This window comes from Protopterus annectens, chromosome 7.part1 (genome assembly GCF_019279795.1).
Source record: "Protopterus annectens isolate FY-2018-M chromosome 7.part1, PAN1.0, whole genome shotgun sequence".
Taxonomy (NCBI): Eukaryota; Metazoa; Chordata; order Ceratodontiformes; family Protopteridae; genus Protopterus; species Protopterus annectens.
Window position 1 is genome coordinate 148459990 of NC_056740.1, and position 23177 is coordinate 148483166.

The following is a 23177-nucleotide window of genomic DNA, read 5'->3' on the forward strand; positions in this document are numbered from 1 at the left end:
CTCAAGCAAGAAGAAACCAGTCTGGTGGACCCTGGCCATAAGCAAACTTTACAATAAAAGGAGGAGACTTATACAAAAAAAGGCCAAAGCTCAAGTAGAAAAATCATCCCTGATCAGCATTAGTAAGAAATTGAGGGCCCTCATCAAGTCAACTAAAGCTAATTTTGAAAAGAAAGTTGCCAAGGACTTCTATGGCTACGTCAGAAACCTAAATGGCAATGCTCAGGTCTGTTCTGAGCTAGTACAAAATGGAACAAAATACACTGACCCTTCTGACATTGCCAACATCTTGGCTGACAGGTTCAGTGCAAATCCCCCCCCCCCTCACCACCTACAGGGCCTATTACCATTCTAGGGGATTGTGTAAGTCCAATTATTACCGCTACTTTGGTTAACAGGGCTCTATCTAAAGCTAAAAACACTGCCTCCATGGGACCAGATGGTGTCCCAGGCTGTGTCATACGCGAGCTCCAAAAGGAATTAACCCTGCATCTTAATACCCTGTTAAGTCTCAGCCTCTCCACAGGATATGTGCCCATAGAATGGTGCACGGCAATGGTGGTCCCGCTACACAAGGGTGGGGCCACAACTGACCCTGGGAACTACTGACCAATAAGCCTGACCAGTCTGATCTGTAAGGCTATGGAGCGAATCATTATGGAACTCATAAATGGAGAGATTGGGAACCTCCAGTCGCTGGACCCCACACAGTTCGGCTTCGTCAAGGGCAGATCATGCCTCCTGAACCTGGTAGATTTCTTTGAGACAGTTACTCAGGCTATAGATAAGGGAAAGGAGGTACACACGGCTTACCTTGACCTTGCTAAAGCATTTGACACCATTCCCCATTCAGGTATTATTGATAAGCTCACCAGCCTGGGCATAAACCCTTATGTCACAAGATGGATCGCAAACTGGCTCTCAGACAGATCCCATAAAGTAAGAGTAGCGGGATCTATGTCCGAATCCAGATCAGTAACGAGTGGGGTGCCTCAGGGCTCTGTCCTGGGGCCCCTCCTGTTTGGCATATACTTCTCAGAAGTGCAGGCAAGCACGGAAGGGCTGCGGCTGACTAAGTTTGCGGACGACTGCAAACTGGGTGCTATAATAGAGTCTCCGGCCGACATGGAGATCCTCCAGAAGGGCCTAAATGAGACTGATGCATGGTGTCAAAGCAATGGTTTCAAGCTAAATGCAAAAAAATGCGTAGTAATCCCCTTTGGAAAAAACAGATTACACGCAAACTACAACATAGGAGGTAATCCCCTGAAATCTGAAGCAGAAATAAGGGATCTAGGGACCCAAGTAGATAGTCAGCTTTCCTTTGATAACCATGTTGCCAAAGTGGTTAGAAAATCCTTCTATGTGACCCATCTGATCACGAAAGGGTTCGCATCAAGATCTAAGGATGTAATGGTGCCCCTCTGCTCTTCCCTTATCAGACCCATTATTGAGTACAATGCACCAATTGGAATGTACCTGGCTAGACATCTCCAGCAGCTGGAGAGACCACAAAGGTACCTAACCAAGAGGATTACTGGCCTCAAACAGTTGCCCTATGCAGCACGATTGAAAAAGCTAAGACTGTTCTCTGTTGCATACCGCTTTATCAGTGGCGATCTCTGTCTAATGTACAGAGCCATGTCCAGCCCAGAATTGTTGAACATGCTCCATCTTAGCAAAACCAAATCTACTCGAGCTACATGCTCTAGGGATATAAACCTCAACACAACAATTAATAGAATATGCTGGAGGGATAGATTCCCTAAGCAGAGACTTCCCTTACTATGGAACAGGGTCCCGATCTACATAAGACAGAGCCCCTCACTATCACTCTTCAAGAGGAACCCTGATGAGTGGATGGGTAACAGAAAGTTCACACCGGGGATCACACCAACAACACTACTAGATAGGGGCCAAGGGTACTAGCTGCTAGTACAAGGGTCTAGGGAACTACTAAAGGGGTGGTGAATACCGCACAACGTGGCTGGGCTAATATATGCCTTTGGGCAGATAGCCCAGTACCAACCTATGAACCTATATACATATCTTGCTTACTATATGACAGCAGTTTTACACATATACGCCTGTGTTCCAGCCTCTGTCCTCCACCTACATACCAGGCTTTGCACATATGACATGCTGTCAGGGGTTGTTATGTAGTGGGCTGTGTGTATGTCATTCTGTCATTCCTGCCATTACTCCACTGCTGTTGTGTCCTCCACACATAATGGGGGGTTGGGGCCATATATGTGTGGGTTTCACCTACACAATACATGTGTGCCCTAATGCACTCCAGAGGCCAGTGTATGTAACAGTGGTATATGGTCCAGTATTAGTGAGAGTGGGGGGTGCACCATGACTAACCTAGGCTGTTACAACATGTGTGGGTATCTAGAATAAGCTGGCTTAAGGTATCTGGATGTACTTTACCATACAATCCACCTTGGGTAAATGCAGGCCTACTGCCTCCTGCCATACGGGATGTTCTGTTTGTCAGTGTGATTGTGATGGTGTCAGGTATGTCTTGTTATGTAACAGATACATCCCATTGTGTCATCTGGGGTACCCCCTAGGGATTGTGTACAGAGTGTAGATAGAGGCTGCTGACCTATACATCTGCATTACGTACTGTTGATTGTCTGGTATGCTGTGGCCCAGTCTGTCATTACTAATGTACTACTTGAAGGCCTTGGCCTGGACAGCAACATACGTCATCCTTTCCAGACTACTGTCTTAGTATAACTGTTTCACAGTTGCATTACACTGTTCATATGGATGTCAGTGTCTAAGCAGTTATATGACATGGCATATACAACTGTCATAGTACACAAATAAAGCTTTCACATTCATTTATGCACACCTGTGTGTGGTGTTATACCCTTTGATATCTCTGTGGGTATATGTTGCAGGCTATGAATGTCATTCATATGGGTGGCTTGTACAGTTTCCAGTTGGTAAGGTGGTGACTGTAGGAATACTGGCTGCTCCATATTGTGTGTACGTGCTACATATTATATTACTGTACAAATCTCTGTGTGTGTATGTGTAGTTACATATATATATATATATGTATATATATATTTATATATATATATTTATATATATGTATATACCTGTATCTGTATATATGTGTCAGTGTGTATGTATCTTAGGGATGGCCATGTTGTGCCTGGTCCTGGTTATGGGATCTGCAACACTTGGTACTGTATTACAGGGGGGGATCATGCTTGGCTGGGGAGGGTATACATATTCATACCAGATGTATATTGTGTGAGGCCTCTCAACCCCATTAACGTTGCATGAGGACATATATGTTTTGTTATTTCCCCATTATCTACAGATGTATGTTCGTATATATATATATATATATATATATATATATATATATATATATATATATATATAAAACCTGCCGTATATATATAGACATGTAGATATGGACATATATATGTATAGATGTAGGCATTTGCATGTTTATATGTTTATATATATATATATATATATATATATATATATATATATATATACACATACATACATATATCAATATGTTGTAACCATTTAGACATTAATATATTTACTCACACACTTACAGCTACATGTTGGAATACATTCTCTGTACTGTTGAATAACTGGGCTGGATGATATGTTTGTGAATACATCAAGAATATGTATATCTGAGGCTTAGTAGTAAATCACTTTGGCTATGGTGTGCAGGGTCCTGCGTCTGATCCTAGCAGAGGCTGCTTATTTTGTTGCCTAGGCAGAACAAGGGCCATTGGATACAGTGTGATTAAGGCACTTTTGAGCAGTTGTAAGCGGGTTTGTGCGACGGTAAGCACTGCTAACCTCTGGTTACAGTTTCTTACACTCAGTTAGCTTCTCCTCTGCTTAATCTGTGTAGGCAAAGCTTACCCCTGTGCAAATGCACTTAAAGACGCTTACTACTGCTTATTTGTGCTTAAACTTGCTAACTAGTGCCTTATTCATTATGACATTGACACTTCACATGTGCATTTAATGCAGTACTCCAGTTCACATTTAAATGTTATTATGTAGGTTATACGGCAAAAAGATTTAAAAATATGTTCATATACAGATTTCACATGGAAAATGATATGTGCTGCAGTGGGACTCGAACCGGGAATGCTTGTTCGTTAGGCGGGTGTTCTAACCACTACACTATTACTGTGCTGCTTCATTTGCATATATATTCCTTGTTATCCTCTTCAGCCTTTTCAGCTGCTTTAACTGTAGCTAAGCGATGGGCACACCCGCGCACCTACGGTTATCTGTACTCGGGGTTTTAAAAAAATAAGTAAAAGGGTCTCTTCATTTTATTTAAATGTACTGTTGCTGTTGAACACATGGGGACTGTTGGTGGGAATATGCGGACACCTATGAGTGATCTTGCTCATTTATTTACACTTTCTTCTTTTCTACTTTGCAGGGGCATGTTTATTCTGAGAGCTCTGCTCTCAGACACGCCCCCTGCACTCATCCACGCTCCGTGTAGGATTTGGAGCTAGATTAGTCCTGCACGGAAGATTAGTAAATCCAGGGGAATATGATATCTAAATGTAAATGATCTAAATGAGCTAATTCCATCCTATATAGGTCAGTGGTCTTCACTTTTTTTTTTTTTGCACCACCACCACCACAGGACAATGTTGATGGCATCTCATCTATATCCAGGTGGCCAGTTTGCTCTGTGGGTGAGGAACTAGGCATTCCAGACTAAGCAAGAGCACTATGGCCTATTCATTCCTGCCCTGGTAACTTAATCAGTCCATCAGTTCCCCCAACAGTGAGAGCTGGGTGGTAGGAAGTGGGACAAGTTGATGACCCTGTAGAGCAGCCTACTATTTCCTTGTAGAGCTTCTCCCTCCCTTGAGGCAGCTATCTGGGCTCTTCTCTGTGTTGCCTGCATGCTACCTGCTACAGGAAGCATACTTCTGGATGCCGATTTCCCTGGCTGATACATGTACTCAGTGGCAGACATGCTCAATAGGCCCAAACTCTTTTGGTGCAACACTTACTTACCCAAGTTGCCAGCCAGCTCCACCTCATTTCCTCTAAGATGAGTGACATGACACTGGTTGCCTACTGCCATCCTCCCCTGCTCAGCAATTTCAGCACTCGAGCTTCTGTTAGAATTCATGTCATTTGGATCATAATCAGTGTTATACCACTGTGTGCCTCAGAATTACGTCACTTATCCTTCCTTTTTAGCAAAGGTAGGTACTTACTAAAATGATCACTTATCCAAAGATTCTCTAACCTACTCATGTCACCACATCACCCACATTATTGAACAGATATAACAGTGTGGGAAACATTTAAAGCATTTCCTCTGTTGCTTACAGAAGCTAAGTTTGGATACCAGAATACACCATGTGTGGCTTCAGGCAGGAATACTTTAATATCATTTGAAACCATGCATTTATGGGTGTAGCTCATCTTTGCAGACATTTCTGATCCAGCGGCCCCTGCGTGTTGTTGTTATAGAACAGTTTTAATTTCACCACAAACACGTAAAATGTGCAACAAAAGCAATTTGAATTTTCCTGTTTTACTAAGACACTCATCTGTGTTGCAGGTGCACTCCATGTCTGCATAATAGTTAATGTAATGATGTTGATTAATGGAAGATAATACTGAGGCTTCATTGGAAGAGACCATACCACACACAGTTACATTAAAGTACACTAAAACAATGTTTTTGTAGCCTCGGACTCTTAAAAACTGAGCATTTCTCATTTCAGAATCACTTTCTACATCACAACATCTTTTAATGAGATACCCACCCACCTGCCTACACCGGAATGTACTGCTATAAAGCATCATATCAAAGTCATATGTAGCCCACTTCATGTCACCTTCTACTTAGCTGTCTGTATTTCCTCTTACCATATTGCTACATAGCAGATATGCAGTTTGTTCACAAAAACTGTCCGAAAACATTCCACTATTTAAAAAAAATTTGAATCTGTTGCCACTGGGGGGTGGGATGGGGTATTAGTGTTTTGGGCGTGCCACTACCTTCTTGATGATTTCAGGACATCATTCATCACTGTGCTAATCATGCAGTCCAAGGAAAACTGTGAACAGACAGTGTATGTGTGAAATTGGTATGCGTATTTTTAAATCTCATTTTTAATTCAATTCAATATATGAAATTCACCGTAATGGCCATAACAGTAAGTACTATGTGTTAAGTTTCCAGTTTCTCTCATTTTTTATACACAGCACTTTGCACATGATCCGGAATTTCTTTGTTGCATATACACTTGTGACTTTGTGTGACATTTGATTTGTTTTAATTGATTCTATATATAGCACCACCCATATGCTGATGGCAACACCCGGATCTGCTCTGAGTTACAGCACAAAGGCACGTAAATTACAGAACCAACTGATAGTGCCAACATCCTGGCAGATAGGTTCAGTGCTAACTTTACCCCCCTACCCCCTAAAGGGCCCATATCTATACATGAAGAATGCAGAGTCCCTGTAATCACAACTACGCAGGTAAAAGCTGCACTCTCTAAAGCCAAAAATGCAGCATCCATGGGACAAGACAACATCCCAGGCTGCGTTTTACACGAACTTCAGAACAAACTGGCTCCCCACTTAAGCACCATGTTCAATAATAGCCTTGCATTAGGCTTTGTGCCCACTGAATGGCGCACAGCAACAGTTAGCCCATTCCACAAAGGGGGAGCCACCACTGATCCCAGGAACTGTCGACCTATTACCCTGACGAGCCTGGTCTGCAAGGCCATGGAACGTATCATCATGGAACTCATAAACAAAGACATTGATAACCTCCAAACTCTGGATCCCACCCAGTTTGGGTTTGTGAAAGGCATATCATGCCTCCTGAACCTGATTGACTTCTTTGAGGCAGTCACCAAAGCCATATATGAGGGTAAGGTGGTTCACACAGCCTATCTTGACCTCGGCAAGGCTTTCAACACCATCCCCCATTCTAGAATTATAGCTAAACTCACTAAACTAGGTATAAATCCCTATGTCACAAGGTGGGTTGCCAACTGGCTCACTGACAGAACCCACACTGTAAACGTTGCAGACTCCAAATCTGACCTCAAAGCAGTGACAAGTGGAGTACCACAGGGTTCCGTCCTGGGACCTCTCCTGTTTGGTATCTGCTTCTCTGAAGTACAGGCTAACACAGAAGGCCTCTGTCTAACGAAGTTCGCAGATGACTGCAAACTAGGAGCCATAGTCAAGTCCCCAAATGATGTGGACATCCTACAGAAGGACCTCGCTGAGACAGATACCTGGAGTCAGAGCCATGGCCTCAAGCTCAGTGCCAAAAAGTGCAATGTCATCCCCTTTGGTAAAAACTCTGTACCCATGTACTACCACATAGGCGGCAATCTACTTAACACCAAATGCTTGATAAGAGACCTTGGGACCCAGGTGGACAGTAGTCTTTCCTTTGATAGTCACATCGCCACAGTAGTCAGGAAGTCCTTCTACGTGGCACACCTCATCATAAAAGGGTTCTCATCCAGGAAAAAAGAGGTCATTGTTCCCCTCTACTCGACACTCATTAGATCCATTATAGAGTACAACACCCCTTTTGGAATGTACCTCACACGACATCTGCAGCAGCTGGAAAGGCCACAGAAGTACCTCATAAAGAGGATTACTGGCCTCAAACAAATGCCCTACACTGTCTGCCTCAAAAAACTCCAGCTTTACTCCGTAGCATATCGCCTACTCCGAGGTAATCTCTGCCTAACATATAAAGCTATGTCAAACCCAGACCTGTTGGACATGCTACACCTAAAGAAATCCCAATCCTTCCGAGCTACACGTTCTAGGGACCTAAACCTTATCACCACAATAAACAGGACATGCTGGAGGGATAGATTCCTGTCCCAGAGACTTCCATACTCTGGAACAGGCTACCCATCTATGTCAAGCAAAGTTCTTCATTAGCACTCTTCAAGAAAAATCATGATGAGGGGATGGGAAATAGGAAATACACCCCGAGGATCACTTCTGTGTCTCTGCTGGACAGTGGCACAGGAAAATAACTTTCTTGGATGGCGTAAGCCAGAGAACCTTGTTGGCTAGGCTTATGTAGGCCCTTGGTTCAATAGCCTAGTACCTATCTATAAACCCATGAACCTAAGCACTGTATGGAAAACTGCAGAAATTTCAGACCCCCCCCCTTTTGCATCTAACTTTAAAGTCCGACTTTTTTTAATATTTTCTGTGAACTATTCATCTGGGTACTTCAGAAAAGAGTAAAATTGCTAGTTTTTTAAACTCCTTTAAGAACATTCTTTGATGCCTTAAAAAGAATTGTTAAAAAGCGTCTGAAGACTGGGAAAATATTGTCTTTATTATGCCCATGGTCTCGTCATTTTGATTTTTCACTCCACTGAGAGAGATACATGCTTTCAAACCTGGGCAAGGTTAGGGCTTAGGTGTTTAGTCCCAGTGTTTAGAGATGATTCACTACTGACTTTTGAAGGGCTTCAGATCATATCTGACCACTAGTAGGATGACTGGCTGACTGATCAGACTTGAGTCTATACAATGGGAACTTATATCCCTTTCCCTTGATCATATACATTAGAAGACAAAGCAGAGGTGCCAGAGATTGCCATACATCTGTCTAATTTGTCCAGGACGTTTAGGAATTTTAATAATGTTTTCTTTAAAACATTAAGACTAAAACTGTTAAAGTTACTAATTGTATGTATGAAGAAAAAGGGGTGGTTTGTCATGTGAGATCCAGGATGCTCATCCTTTTCCCCAAATGAAATATTTTTGCATGGTGTATGTTTATCAGTCCTTTTTCACCTTTGAGGCTACATAGAACAAATACCACTGTTTTCCCTTAATGCTGGTGATGAGAGCAATCAGTGTTGGAAACTGGCTTTGTATGCCAGTCACTTGTCATACTTTGGAACAGTTTTGAGTAGTTATTTATAGGTATTTACAGAAAATCTAGGGTTCTTCCTTTTTAATTCCTTGTTTTCAGATATTAAATGTTCCTATACCTAACTGTGTCCCCACATGTTAATACATTCTTGAGCTTCTCTAATGTTGGTTAGGAACTGTAATGCTTCATACTGCAAATTGCTGGTGGCTCTCGTCATATAGCTTGCCATAACAAAACGTTTGTAGCCATGAAACTACATCTGTGCAAGCCTGTTGAGTGGCGTAGAAGGATGAAGCCCTGACTGTGACCCAGCTTACCCCTAGGGTTAGGGATCGAGTCATATTTGTGCTGGTTCACATTTTAATCAAAGGGCTAATCATTTCCATATGACATTGGGAGGGACAGTGGGCAAGGCGTCACAAAAAACTTTTCCACAGCTGTCAGGAAGGTGGTGTACCAGGATGCCCTGCTCTTCTCTCCACTCACTTACCCTAGTCCCTGAGAGGTAAGGCAGTGTGGTTTCAGGATGTCAAAGTGGAAGATCAATGAATGGTTCTGGGGCACGGCTGATGACCCACAGCTGGAAGAGAAATTAAAGTAAAAAATAAACTTTTACTTCTCAAATAATACACAGCTGGTTACCTTTGGCTTTAATGCTGGAAGCAGCTGAGGCATGAAAGAGTATGTGGTTTGCCTGCCTCACAATATATGTATAATAACAGCAAAGTGGAACATCTGCATGTTTTTTATTTATAACACATTTATTGAATTATCAGTTGTGACATTGGCAAGCTTAATGTTTATGTAAAAGTTATCAGACAAAATTAACAAGTTCCCACTTACAGACATTATACATCACATATCTTTTTATATATCCTATACTGTATGTGACATTACATAAATGATTCAGTTTCTGCCTTCTCTTAAACCTCATTCCACCTCCAAAACATTTTCTACATGTATTGTTCCCTGTATTCATTCTTTCTCTGTAATTTACTCTTACAATTTTCTAAAGATCAAACTTCCCGTAATTTTATTTCTGTTACAGTATTCACTACTTCAGGTATAGGTGGCTTACATTTTGATTTCCATTTTCCAATAATTGCTTTTTTGGCAGCCACCAGAATTAAACTTAACAAGGCCTTAATATCTGTAGGAAATTCAGATACTATATCGCAGCTCAAAAAAAAAAATTGTTACTCTTATTTGCAGTATTCCTGACAGAGTATTCTGTAGACACTTTTTAAAGTCTGCCAAATCAGTACACTCCCAAAAAGTACAGTTACCATAAATGTAGATGTTCGAGTGTATTCACTGTTGCAGTCATCACACTTGGGTTGATTCCCAAAGCTGAAGAAAGGGTGGAGGCAGTCAAGAAGAGTTGGGGCTGGCTGGTATGCCCTGCAGGACTTCTGTTGCAAAACCTACACTGGATTTGGAATAGATAGGCAGGTGGTAATGCTTGGTGAAGGTGTGTACAGAACTCCAGGTAGCAGCTTCCAAGATGTCCCCGGTAGGGACTCATTGAGGAATGCTGTAGAGGTAGAAGTTGCCCTAGTGGAATGTGTTCTGACCCTCTGAGGGGTTGGTTTTCCATGGTGCTTGTAGCAGAAATTGATGCAGTGTGCTATCCATTTGAAAATTGTTTGTTTTGAAATGGCCTTGCCCTCTGTCCCTGGTGCAAAGCTGACAAGTAACTGGTCAGTTTTCCTGAAGGGCTTAGTCCTATCAAGGTAGAATCTGAACTGTCTGTGCACATCCAATGAGTGCAGGATCCTTCCCCCTTTGTTTTGAGGATTAGGGAAGAAGGTTGGCAAATGGATAGATTGGTTGAGAGCTACACTGGACACCACTTTAGGCATAAAAGAAGGGTTAGTGCTGAGGGAAACCCTGTCAACATGGAAAATAATGAAGGGTTCCACAGCCATAAATGCTTGTAGCTCAGATACTCTTCTAGCTGAAGTGATGGCCAGAAGCAAGGCTGTTTTCCAAGAGAGGAATTTTAACTCTGCTGACGCTGCAGGCTCAAAGGGGGGGGGGGGTAGTTTGAGCTTTTCCAGTACAAAGTTAAGGTCCCAAGCAGGGGTGGGTGCTCTCCTTGGTGGCCATAAGTTGTTTGCCTCTCTCAGGAACTGTTTGATAAGAGGGTGAGAAAAGAGAGGTGGCTCAGTGTTGTAATGATCCGAAATGGTAGAGGCATGGATCTTAATGGAGGAGAAGGATAGGCCTCTGTGGAATAGGTCTGCTAGATAATCCAGGATTAGAGGTAAGGAGGGCAGTGCTGTGTCCTCTCTTTTAGACTGAGTCCAGGAGCAATGCCTTTTCCACTTATGAGCATAGGATTTCCTTGTATTGGGTCTTCTGGCTTCAAGAATGATGTCCAGCACCTGCTTGCGTAGGCTGGTCACAGGGGCAGAATTTAAGGAATAAGCCAGGCTGCAAGATTCATGGTTTGCAGCTGTGTATGCAAGATCTGTCCCACATGCTGAATGAGGAGCGTTGGGATCTGGGGTAGGTGCCAGGGTGGCACCAGTGACAGGCTGCGCAATAGTGGGTACCAGTGTTGGCATGGCCAGTCCGGGGCAATCAGGATTGTTTTTGGTATGTCCTGTCTTATCTTGAGTAATATTCTGGAGAGAAGAGGCAGAGGGGGAAATGCATAGATTGAGAGGTTTTCCCACTGGAAGGATAAGGCATCCACTTTCCAGGCCCTGCTGTGAGGTGTCCTGGTGCAGATTTTGCTGAGTGGTGATTGCAGGGGGAAGCAAATTTTTGGATTACAATACTAAAGGTGCTGGGGTCTAATTTCCACTCGTGTGGGTCTAGGAGAATTCTGCTTAAGTCGTCTGCCAGAGAGTTTTGTTTGCCTGGCAGGAATTGAGCTTGCAGATGAATCTGCATGTCCAAGGCCATGTTCCACAGGGCCATGGCTAGCCTGCAGAGTGGGTTCCACCACTTGTTGATGTACCACATAACTGTGGTGTTGTCTATTTTTATTAGCAGGGGTCCTGGTTAGAGTGTGGACCTGAAAGCTGTCAGAGCGTGCTGAACAGCTAGCATCTCTTTTTGGTTGATGTGCAGATGAGTTTAACTTGGGCTCCAGTGGCTCTGAATGCACTTGTCGTCCATGTGTTCCCCCCAGGCATAGTCTGATGCATCTGTGGTTAGGGTCTGGGTAGTGTGGGGTTGAGAAAAAGGAAGTCCCTTGTTGTGGTTGCATGCTGCTGCCCACCAAAGAAACATTGTCATTAGACAAGGTATGAGAGGTATGACGGTTTCCAGGTTCTGAGAATGTTGGCACCAAAGACTTTTTAAGTACTAATGAAGTTTCCTCATATGCAGTCTGGCATGTGGAATTAGTAGGATGCAAGAGGCCATGAATCCTAGGGCCTGCAGGATTGTCCTTGTGGATAGCTGGGTTCTGGTGGCCATTTGAGCGAAGTAGCCTGTCAGATATGCTTGTTTTTCTGGAGTAAGGAATGCCATCTAGGATGCTGTGTCCAAGCTTGCTCCCAGGAATACAATCTTTTGACTGGGGACTAGTTTTGATTTCTTTTCATTGATAGTGTACCCCAGGGAGGATAGAAGGTTCTTTACATAGGTCAGGTGCTGCAACAGGTGTTCCTGACTGCCTGCCTGAATCAGGCAATCGTCCAAGTATGGGTAAATTTGAATTTTTCTCTGTCTGCAATAAGCAATGGCTGGAGCCAAGCATTTTGTGAATACTCTGGGAGCAGTGGATAAGCCAAAGGGAAGTGCAGAGAACTGATAATGCATAGATCCTGCCCTGAAGCGTAGGTATTTCCTGCATGGGTCCCTGACAGGGATATGCATATAGGCTTCTTTTAGGTGTAAGGGTGGCTAACCAGGCATCTTTGGCCAGCATAAGAAGAAGTTGCTGAAGGGTGAGCATTTTGAATTTTGGTACCACCAGGAAGGTGTTTAGAATGGAAAGATCTAGGATTGGGCACCAAGTGCCCTTTTCCCTGGGTACCAGGAAAAGTCTGGAGTAGAACCCTTGACCTATCTGTCCTGCAGGGACAGGTTGAATAGCCCTTATGGAGAGCAGGGACTTTACTTAGTTTTGTGCCTGTGCCCACGGGTTTGGAGGAAGGTCTGGGAACCCTTTTGAGGTTGGCAGTGAGTGGAAGTAAAATTTGTACCCCTGGGATACAATGTTGAGGACCCATCGGTCTTTGGTGATGTAAGTCCAGTTTTTTGCATGATGGGCAAGTTTTCCTCTTAGGGGCATGAGCAGTTGGGTAGAGGTGAGGAGAGGAGTAGATAAGTCATTGTGAATTCTTTGTGTAAGGGGGTGGCTTAGCACTCCCTGTTTTTGAAGTGGAGGCACTCCATTGCTTAGATCTCTGCATACCCTGAGACTGTAGTTTGGGGGGAGTCTGTTTCCCCTGGGTCCAGTTTGAGATGGCCTTGAGGGAGCTGGAAAGGAGCAGTGCTTTGAGGGGCAATGCCTACTGAATCTAGGAGGCTGTACTTGCAAGAAATCTTTGAGTGTCTGCATAGATTTAGCTTTTTCTTCCATCTTTTTAAGAACCTTTTCTGCTTTGGTGCCAAACAGATTGTCCTTGTTCAAAGGAGCATCTAGTAATTTTGATTTGACATGGTCTGGCAAGGTTTGCTCCTTAAGCCAAACATGCCTTCTCAGTACAGAACCAGTGACTGCTTCCATGCAAGATGCTTCTAGGGCATCAAAACCACATTGCAAAGTATGCTTGCTGACTTGGCTTGCAGAATGCATAAGCTCTTGTAATTCTTTATTTTCTGCACAATCTGTAAAAGTAGCTAATTTTTGCTTAATAAGTTCCATGATATGTTGTTGGTACTTAAGCATGTGAAACTGGCAATTCAAAGCCCTAATTGCGAGAGTTGCAGAAGTGCATACTTTCTTACCCCATCTGTCTAAAGCTCTGTAATCCCTGTCCAATGGATGGGATTCTTAACTGTGGTTGCTTTGATACCTTTAGGCTCCTGGGATATGACCTCTGGGTCAGCTGTAGGATTTTTGAAAAGGAATTTGTGAGAGTCAGGAGCTCTGTAGTACCTGTCTGGTTTTCTAGAAGCAGGAAGTAAATTATCAGGAGTTAGACTGGTTTCCATAAAGACATCCACAACATCCAGGACTGGGGGCTATTGCTAAAGGCCTATGTTGTGGCAAATCTAGAAATTCTCTGAGTCTCTTTTTAGATTGAGGATATTCTTGGCATTCCCAGTGGAAATGCTGTCTTAAAGTATGTAAGGTTTCACCAAAAGAAAAAAATCCTCTGGAGGAGAAGCAGAAGGAATAGATTCCTCTGCATCTGAATCCTCATAAGCAGATAAAGGCATGTCTTCATAATCAGATACCTCAGTCGTCGGACTCTTGGTCTGTTAAAGCTGCTGGGGACTGGTCTCTTTTTCTCTTAGCAGGGGAAGGCTGACTTCCCCTAATTAGCGTTAATAAGGTCTTCTGCCATTTTAAGCATTTGATGTTGTGGCAAGGAAGCTGGTGCTTTAGTTTGGGTCATTGGTTTTTTAGTTGTAGCTCCTACTCTTGGCCTTAGAAACTCGATAGTTTTAAATAGAACTGAAGACGTGAAAGAAGTCGTCGGTTTGTGTCGAATATTGGTAGTGCGAAGAACTTCCTCAGAAGCCTGTGCCTGCTATTTAGAGACATCCGCAGGTTCTATAGTCGAAGAAGAGTCTTGTGGCATACCGGACTCCGAACGGGTCTCGGTAGCGAACTGCAAATCCAGTGAGGTGGGCATCAGGGACATTGAAAGCACCTCATTGAGTACCGGCGAACTGGCGACTAGCTTAACAGATGCATCGTTGGCAGTTTTGTACCTGTGCGGTCTGTCTCTGTCTTTATCCTTACGTTTTTTAGGAAGATCGGTAGTTGGATGGCTTACTGAAGCCATTTTGGAATGCGGAGATTGAGAATGAAAGTATTTAGCAACAATAAGGGCCTGATGACGAATTGTTCGGGTGTTGAACAAGGCACAAAACTGACAGCGAGGTACGTCGTGGTCTGGGCCTAAACAGGTGACACAGTAAGAATGGAAATCTCGGTGTGGTATTTGCTTTCCACAAGTGGGACAATTGTTAACTTTTTCTGACATTGGTTAGAGCAAGAAAAAAGGATCCCCAATGGGGTACTTAGCTTTAGAAGACTTCAAGATGATTCAATTCGGAAACGAAAACTCAGGTAGCTGCCGACTGGCACTTGTGCAAACTGCTTCTGCTTTGAGCTCCTCGGCAAGAAAGACTGATGTAATGGTGTCGGCTGCCTGCTTTTATAGCCCTGATGACCTGACGTCAGTCCTGGAGCGACAGCAACCAACGCAGAAATACTAAGTCTCTGGTATTCAGGCTGACTGAGGGCTACCTGCATGCAGATAACCCAAGTGTGATGACTGCAACAGTGAAACATGAAGAACATCATGTGTTTCATAGGTTCATAGGTTGGTACTAGGCTATCGGCCCTAGGGCGTATACAAGCCTAGCCATGACAATTCTCTGGCTATTTATTCCCATAGTATTTACTTCCCTGGACCCCTGTCTAGCAGGGTGACTGATGTGATCCCTGGGGTGAATTTCCTATCTCCCATCCAAACATCAAGGTTTCTTTTGAAGAGGGCCGAAGAGGCACTCTGCTTGATGTGTATGGGCAGTCTATTCCAGAGTATGGGGGGTCTCTGGGTCAGAAACCTATCCCTCCAGCATCTTTTATTCATTGTGATGACAAGGTTTAGATCCCTGGAGTGTGTGGCTCTGAGGGATTGGAATTTCTTTAAGTGTAGCATGTCCAACAGCTCTGGGTTTGACATGGCCTTGTATGTTAAGCAGAGAACACCTCTAAGTAGACAATATGCGACAGAGTATTGGTGGAGTTTTTCTAGATGGTCAGCATAGGGCATCTGCTTTAGGCCTGTGATTCTTTCCAGTTGTTGCAGATGCCTTGAGAGGTGCATACCAATTAGGGCGTTGTATTCTATAATGGGTCTAATGAGGGATGAGTACAGTGGGACAATGACCTCCTTTTTTCTGGATGAAAAGCCCTTAGTGATGGGTTGTGCCACATAGAAGGATTTCCTGACTGTTGTGGCAATTTGGTTATCGAAGGTGAAACTTCTGCCCCCCCCCCCCCCCCCCCGTGTCCCTAAGTCTCTTATCACATTTTCGATGTTTAATGTACTGCCACCTATGTGGTAATTCACGGGTACATGTTTTTTTCCCAAAGGGGATAACTATACAATGTTAAGTTGTCATTCTCGCCTGCATTCTTGCTGGATGGGTTCGGAGCCGATCTTCGGCTCCGACTCGGCCTATACTATAGCTCGAGAGCTATTTTTACCGGCTCGAGGCAGCCCTATAACCCACAATACCATGCGCTAACTCCCCAGATCTCGTTTGCCGCTTCGCTGCGAGGTTGTCTTTTTTTACCGGCTCAGGTCAGTAAAGAGATTTATTCTATTAAACTAAATTTTCAGGTAGTTTTTCCAGTTAGTTACCCTTGTTTAGGTCCCTACTAATTGCCTACCCTTTTTGTAGCCCTTCTTCCCCTCTTTAGTTAATTTTTATCTTTGGGCCTACGGGCTTTACCTTAGTTTTCCCACCCCTTACAGTGTCTGTGTGTGTGGGTTTAGTCAGTTCCCTTAACTTTTCTAATTTTAAGTTGAGTGTGTGTGTGGACTGACTGTGTTTACTGTGGTTAAGACTATGTCCAAAGACACTAAGGTCTCGGGATTCAAGAAGTGTGACTCGTGCTGTCAGAAAATGTCTCTGACAGACGGTCACACTTCTTGTGTCTATTGTTTGGGGCCTTTACACCTGCAGGACTCTTGCTCCGTCTGTCACGGGTTTAGTTCAAGAGTCCTGCAGGAGAGGCGTAATAAGCTCATTTTAAGGGGCTTGTTAAAACCCGATGACTCCCCGTCCAAGCCTGGCTCGGGGAAGTCTTCAAAAACCGCCAAACCCTCGGCTCCAGCTTCTGAGTCGAGGGCTGGCGTTATCAAGATGGCTCCGACATCGGTTCCAGTCGGATCCAAGGCGGTCAAAGTGGTATCCGCTCCGAAACCAGCATCAGAGCCGACCCCGGCGCGCAAGCGCTCTAGATCCCCCTCACTGGAATCCGTCCGATCGGCTCCGAGATCCCCTCTCCTATCGGAGCGGAACCATAGGACTCACCCATCTAGGTCATCCAGGCTCTCCGACCACGACATCGAGAGGGTGGTCAGTAGGCTCATAAAATCTCAGGCACTAGCCCAAATGCTCCAGAGCCCATCTCACCAGACTGTGGCTCCTTCGGTACCGCTATCGATTCCTCCTCCATCTCACCTCTCGAGTTCGGAGCAGGAGTTTGTCGGAACCGTAACCTTGCCCACGTCGGAGCCGATACTCCCACCTTCGGCTCCGGTGTCGTTGGCTCCGACCTCTTTATTGGTTCTGTCTGTGGAGAGGTCCGGGCGCCGGGACTCCATTGTCGGCTCCGAGGGGGCGAGTGGCATCGGACCCTTGTCCGACCCCGCTCTTCCTCTCGGAGCTTCGGCTCTGGTTACTTCGGCCCTGACATCATTCTTGGAGCCTTCTCTGTCGGTGCCGGGGGCGGTTCGGGTCTCTTCGGAGCCAGGACTACCTTTGGTACCTGATAGGGGAGCCTTCGAGGTGATGAGGAGTGTGCTGGACCCAGTGTCCACTCCAAGGTTAAGTTCTGCAGCTGCTCCCTCTACAGTGCCTGTTACGGTCTCTGGCCATCCTCCATCTGACAGCAGAGATCCAAAGCGTAGGGTACCCACTTTGGGTGTCTCCTCCTCTTCCGAGGGCTCCCCTGAAGTTTCAGGGGAATCCCCTAGGAAAAGAAAGTGCAAGAGGAAGCACATAGACTCCCCCGAGTCTGTCACGTTGGACACCGACTTGGATGAGTCAGAGGGTTCCCCCAGATCCCCCTCTGAGGATGTCTCTTTTTCAGACATCCTAGAGATCCTAAAACAGAGGGGAAATTGGTCCAATCTCAAACCCTCTGAAGATGAGCCGGTTTACCTTGATGCTTTTGGATCTCGCCCTTCCACCTCCTGGGTGTCTCCCCCTTTCGATCCACTAATGGAGGTAGTGGCTAGAAAGGCGTGGGCAGCTCCTGATTCAATGGAACTTACCCCTAGGAGGCCCTCTAAATTTATTTCCGCACCAGAGGACAAATCCTTTCTCACCAAAGGTGTTTCAGTTGATGCTATGGTGGTAGCAGCAGCCACTAAGAAGGAATTGGCTGATCCTTCTGTACCTGTTCATCCTCCTAACAAAGAGTCCAGGACCATGGACAGGTACGGCAAGCGGACATTTGCTTCAGCGACCTTTACTATGCGGTCGCTGAACTATTTATGTCATTTCACCCGCCTTCAGAGAGACTTGCTCAAAGAACTGGGTGAAACTGTACAGGATCCTTCTGCTGCAAGGTATCAGGACAAGATGAACTCCCAGCTGGCTACCCTGAACTCCATTGTTAACTCCTCCATGTGGCTTATCTCCTATGCAGCCGATGGAGCGAGTAGGGCCGCAGGCACAGGTGTTGCGTTGAGATGTCACGTTTGGATGCGACTCTGTAACTTTGCCGATTCCATCAAGGCGTCCTTCACCAACACTCCCTTTGATGGTTCAGAATTGTTTGGACCTCAGGTGAAGAATACCCTCACCAGATGCGAGCAAGATGGTAAGACTCTCTCTGCCGTGGGAGTCCATTTTTCCACACCTTCTAGACCTTATCCTAAGGGACAGAGGGGTGGAAAGATGTGGTTCCGCAAACCACAGGGAGTCGCGCCTACCGCACGTGGTGAATTTCCCCCCAGAGGCAGAGGAGGGAATAATAACAGACGCCGCCCAAGGGGCAGAGGGGGTCCACAGAACCAGGGTTCCAGGGAATCTTTCCCTGACCAACCCTTTCAGCATCCCTGAGAAGCTGCCCAACTGTCCGCCTTCGGAGGCAGTCGGGGGAAGATTATCCCTGTACCCAGAAGCCTGGCAATCCCTCTCCCAAGACACATGGGTACAGATGATCATATCCGAGGGTTACAAAATTCCCTTCACTTCCCCTCCAGTACAACCGCCAAGACCCCTACCAGACGTACCACCCGCACAAAGGGGTCAGGCACAGGTAGAAATAAAAAAGCTGTTAGAAAAAAGAGTCATCCAGGCAGTCCCAGCAGATCAGCTAGGATCTGGAATCTACTCCAGATTCTTTTTGGTACCAAAAAAGACTGGAGACCCATTTTGGACCGCAGCAGATTGAACAACTCTGTACGAAAGACAAAATTTCAGATGGTAACACTGCAGTCCATTCTAGCCTTTTTGGGCAGAGACAACTGGATGTGCTCATTAGACCTCCAGGACGCGTACTATCATATAAAGATACACAGGCGCTCCAGGAGGTTTCTCCGCTTCTGGCTGGGAGCCAGTCATTATCAATTCAGAACCCTGCCCTTTGGTCTCACCACAGCCCCACGAGTGTTCACCAAATGCTTGGCAGTGGTCATGGCTCACCTGAGACAAAAAGGATTCCAGGTGTTTCCATATCTAGACGACTAGCTCATTTCCGCTACCACCAAGCAGCATCTTATAATGGCCAGGGATTACACTATTCAACTTTGCAACAATCTAGGTATTTCTATAAATTTTGCAAAATCCTCCTTGTCGCCTTGTCAATGTATAAACTTTATAGGCGCTGTATTAAACACCACAGAAATGTCTGCAACATTACCACCTCAGAAAGTGACAGACATAAGGCGGAATGTTCAGTCCCTGTTTCACCCCAACAGAGTTCAAGTCAAGCTAGTATTGAAAGCATTAGGCCTCATGGCAGCGGCGATTCTTCTACTCCTATTAGCCCGCTTCCACATGAGGCTCCTCCAGTGGATGCTGTTTTCTCAGTGGTCCTTTCAACAGCTCCCAATGACTCACAACATCTTGATAACCCCATCATGCAAGAATCATCTCTTCTGGTGGATGGTTTTCCCTCAACTTTTTCAGGGCAGACCCTTTGTTCTCTCCCCCCCCCAGTTGCCACGGTGACAATGGATGCCTCCCTGATTGGGTGGGGGGGGGGTCATTATCTGGGCATTACGGTCCAGGGCACATGGCAACAATTAGAACGCCACCTGCACATAAATGTCCTGGAGATGAGAGCGGTGCTTTTAACGTTGCAAGCCCTTCAGAGCTCTCTTCCCACAGGGACAATAGCAATTAAAACGGACAATATGTCTGTGGTATGGTACATAAACAAGCAGGGTGGAGCAAAGTCCTACCCCCTTTGTCGAGAAGCACTCAGACTTTGGCAATGGGCAATTTCTTCTCAACGGTTTCTGATAGCAACGCACATCCCCGGGAAGTCCAATGTCATAGTGGACAGATTGAGCAGAACTATCCTCATGCCTCACGAGTGGTCTATAAATCAAGCGGTAGCAGACAGAATATTTCAGAAGTGGGGCCAGCCTTGCTGCAATCTTTTCGCAACTCTTCAAAACAGCAAGTGCCTCGACTTCTTCACACTCTTTCTTCTACCAGGCAATCCCCCCAGAAACGCTCTTGTTCACGATTGGCCCCGGGGTCGTCTATATGCCTTTCCTCCCTTACCATTGATCCCGCAATTAATTCAGAAAGCAACCGCATTGAGATCCAAAATGATCCTCATTGCTCCGTTTCGGCCTCGACAAGTATGGTTTCCGTTCCTGCACAGTTACCTACTGGAACAGCCTTGGCATCTGGAACCCCTTTCCGGATCTGTTGACCCATCTCATGGGCAAGCTGCATCAGTCTCTTCATTCCCTCAACCTCACAGCTTGGTTGCTCCACTTCCAGCCATAGCCAGGCTTCCCCTTATTTTTCCTCCTGTTCGTGATATCATTCTGGCTTCCCATAAGTCCAATACTAGGAAGACGTATGCGAGTAAATGGAAGCGTTTTTCACTTTGGGCACAAGCTAGATCCTTAGATCCTTTCCATGCACCCATTCATAAGGTTCTAGACTTTCTGGCGGAACTCTTTCATTCAGGGTCATCGTCAGCCACTATCAGGGTACAATTAGCGGCCATTGCTAATTTTCATGTGGGGCTCTCAGAAGCAAATATTATGTCCCACAAACTCTGTAAAGCCTTTCTCAAGGGCATCTTTTTGCTTAGACCTCCAGTTAAGGATCCGCCCCCACAATGGGATTTGAATTTAGTTCTGACCTCATTGATTCTTCCTCCTTTTGAACCTACAGCTTCTTGCTCCCTCAAGCTTTTTTCTTGGAAAACTCTATTTTTAGTAGCTATAACATCTGCCAGAAGGGTATCGGAACTTCAAGCCTTGTCTGTCCGTCCCTATTTGGTCTTTCACAAAGACAGGGTAACTCTCAGAACAAACCCTTCCTTCCTACCGAAAGTGTCCTCGGAAGCAAATCTAAACCACTCCATTGACTTGCCTGTCTTCTTCCCAGACTATACCAACAGGGCTGAACAGAAATTACATTCATTAGATGTTCATCGCCAATTACGGTATTATCTAGACAGGACAAAACAACTCAGAAAGTCAGACCAGCTCTTTCTCTCTTATGCTGCAGGAAAGAAAGGGCTTCTGGTATCGAAGGTTACTCTTTCCAGATGGTTGACATCTATTATTACCTTTGTCTATGAGTTGAGACACAGGCAACTTCTGTCTAGGCCTAAGGCTCATTCAACCAGGGCACTATAAAACTTCAACGTTATTTCAAGCAAGGTTACCACTAGATGCCATATGTGCAGCAGCTGTATGGGCTTCCAAACATACCTTTATTGCCCATTACAAACTTGATATAGCCTCCAGAAATAGAGCTGACTTTGGTTCCACTGTACTCAGGAGTCTGTTCCATTGAGCCACCCAGGACTGAGATGCTAGGGACGCTGTCCCATCCAGGAAGAATGAAGGCAAGAATGACAACTTAACATTAAGAAGTTATGTTCTTACCATAACGTTCCATGCTAGTTGTCTTCTTCTCGCCTTCTTTCTTGCGTCCCTCCCTCTTGCCCCCTAGCCTGGATAGACTTGATGTTTCTGAGTCCTTCCATTTCTGGAGATACAACATGTTACGGTTTCCCTGTATCCTTAGTGTTACTAGCCCGTACTTGCAAATGAGGATCATGACATTATATTTATACTATGTTTTAGCTTCCAAACGAGATCTGGGGAGTTAGCGCATGGTATTGTGGGTTATAGGGCTGCCTCGAGCCGGTAAAAATAGCTCTCGAGCTATACGAGTCGAAGCCGAAGATCGGCTCCGAACCCATCCAGCAAGAAAGAAGGCGAGAAGAAGACAACTAACATGGAACGTTATGGTAAGAACATAACTTTTTATTTCTTGGCATTGAGTTTGAGTTCATGACTCTGGCACCAAGCATATGTTTCTGTAAGGCCCCTTTGTAGAATATCCACATCATTTGTGGATTAAGTAATGGCTCCCAGTTTGCAGTCATCTGTGAACTTTGTCAGCCAGAGTCCCTTAGTGTTGGCCTGTACTTCAGAGAAGTAGATGCCAAACAAGAGCGGTCCCAGGACTGAACCCTGAGGTACTCCACTTGTCACTTGTCTGGAGCTGGATCGGCTACTTTTACAGTATGGGTTCTGTCAGTAAGCCAGTTGGCAACCCATCGAGTGACGTAGAGATTACTGCCCAGCTTAGTAAGTTTATCTATGATTCCATAGTGGGGGATGGTGTCGAAGGCCTTGGCGAGGTCCAGATAGGCTGTGTGGACCACCTTACCCTTGTCCACGCCTCTGGAGACTGATTCGAAGAAGTCACTCAGGTTCAAGAGGCAAGATCGGCCCTTCACGAACCCAAACTGTGTGCGGTCCAGTGTTTGAATGTTGCCAATTTCTTAGTTTCTAAGTTCCATGATAATACGTTCCATGGCCTTGAAAATCAGACTCGTCAGACTGATGGGGCAGTAGTTCCCAGGATTCAAGGTGGATCCCCCCTTGTGGAGTAGGATAACTGTAGCTGTGCACCACTAAGTGGGCATGAAGCCTGAAGTGAGGTTATGATTAAACATGACACTTAGGTGAGGTGCCAGTTCATTTTGTAGTTCATGTAGTACACAGTCTGGGATGTCGTCTGGTCCCATGGATGCTGTATTCTTAGCTTTGGAGAGTGCGTTTTTTACCCATTTGACCGTTATTACTGGAATTTGGCAGTCTTTCGGTATTGAGATGTGCCCTTTAGGGAGTGCGAGGGGAGTGAAGTTTGCACT

The 23177-nt window shown here is 45.1% G+C and overlaps 1 protein-coding gene across 1 annotated transcript in view; it reads left to right on the plus strand.

Moving 5' to 3' along the window:
• LOC122807560 (sodium- and chloride-dependent taurine transporter-like) overlaps window positions 1-23177 on the plus strand; it is a 1880476-nt gene that overhangs the window by 957124 nt on the left and 900175 nt on the right. The window contains exons 5-6 of the mRNA XM_044078473.1: window positions 9722-9733; window positions 11481-11504. Coding sequence (XP_043934408.1) covers window positions 9722-9733; window positions 11481-11504 — 36 coding nt within the window. The remainder of the gene's footprint in view (window positions 1-9721; window positions 9734-11480; window positions 11505-23177) is intronic.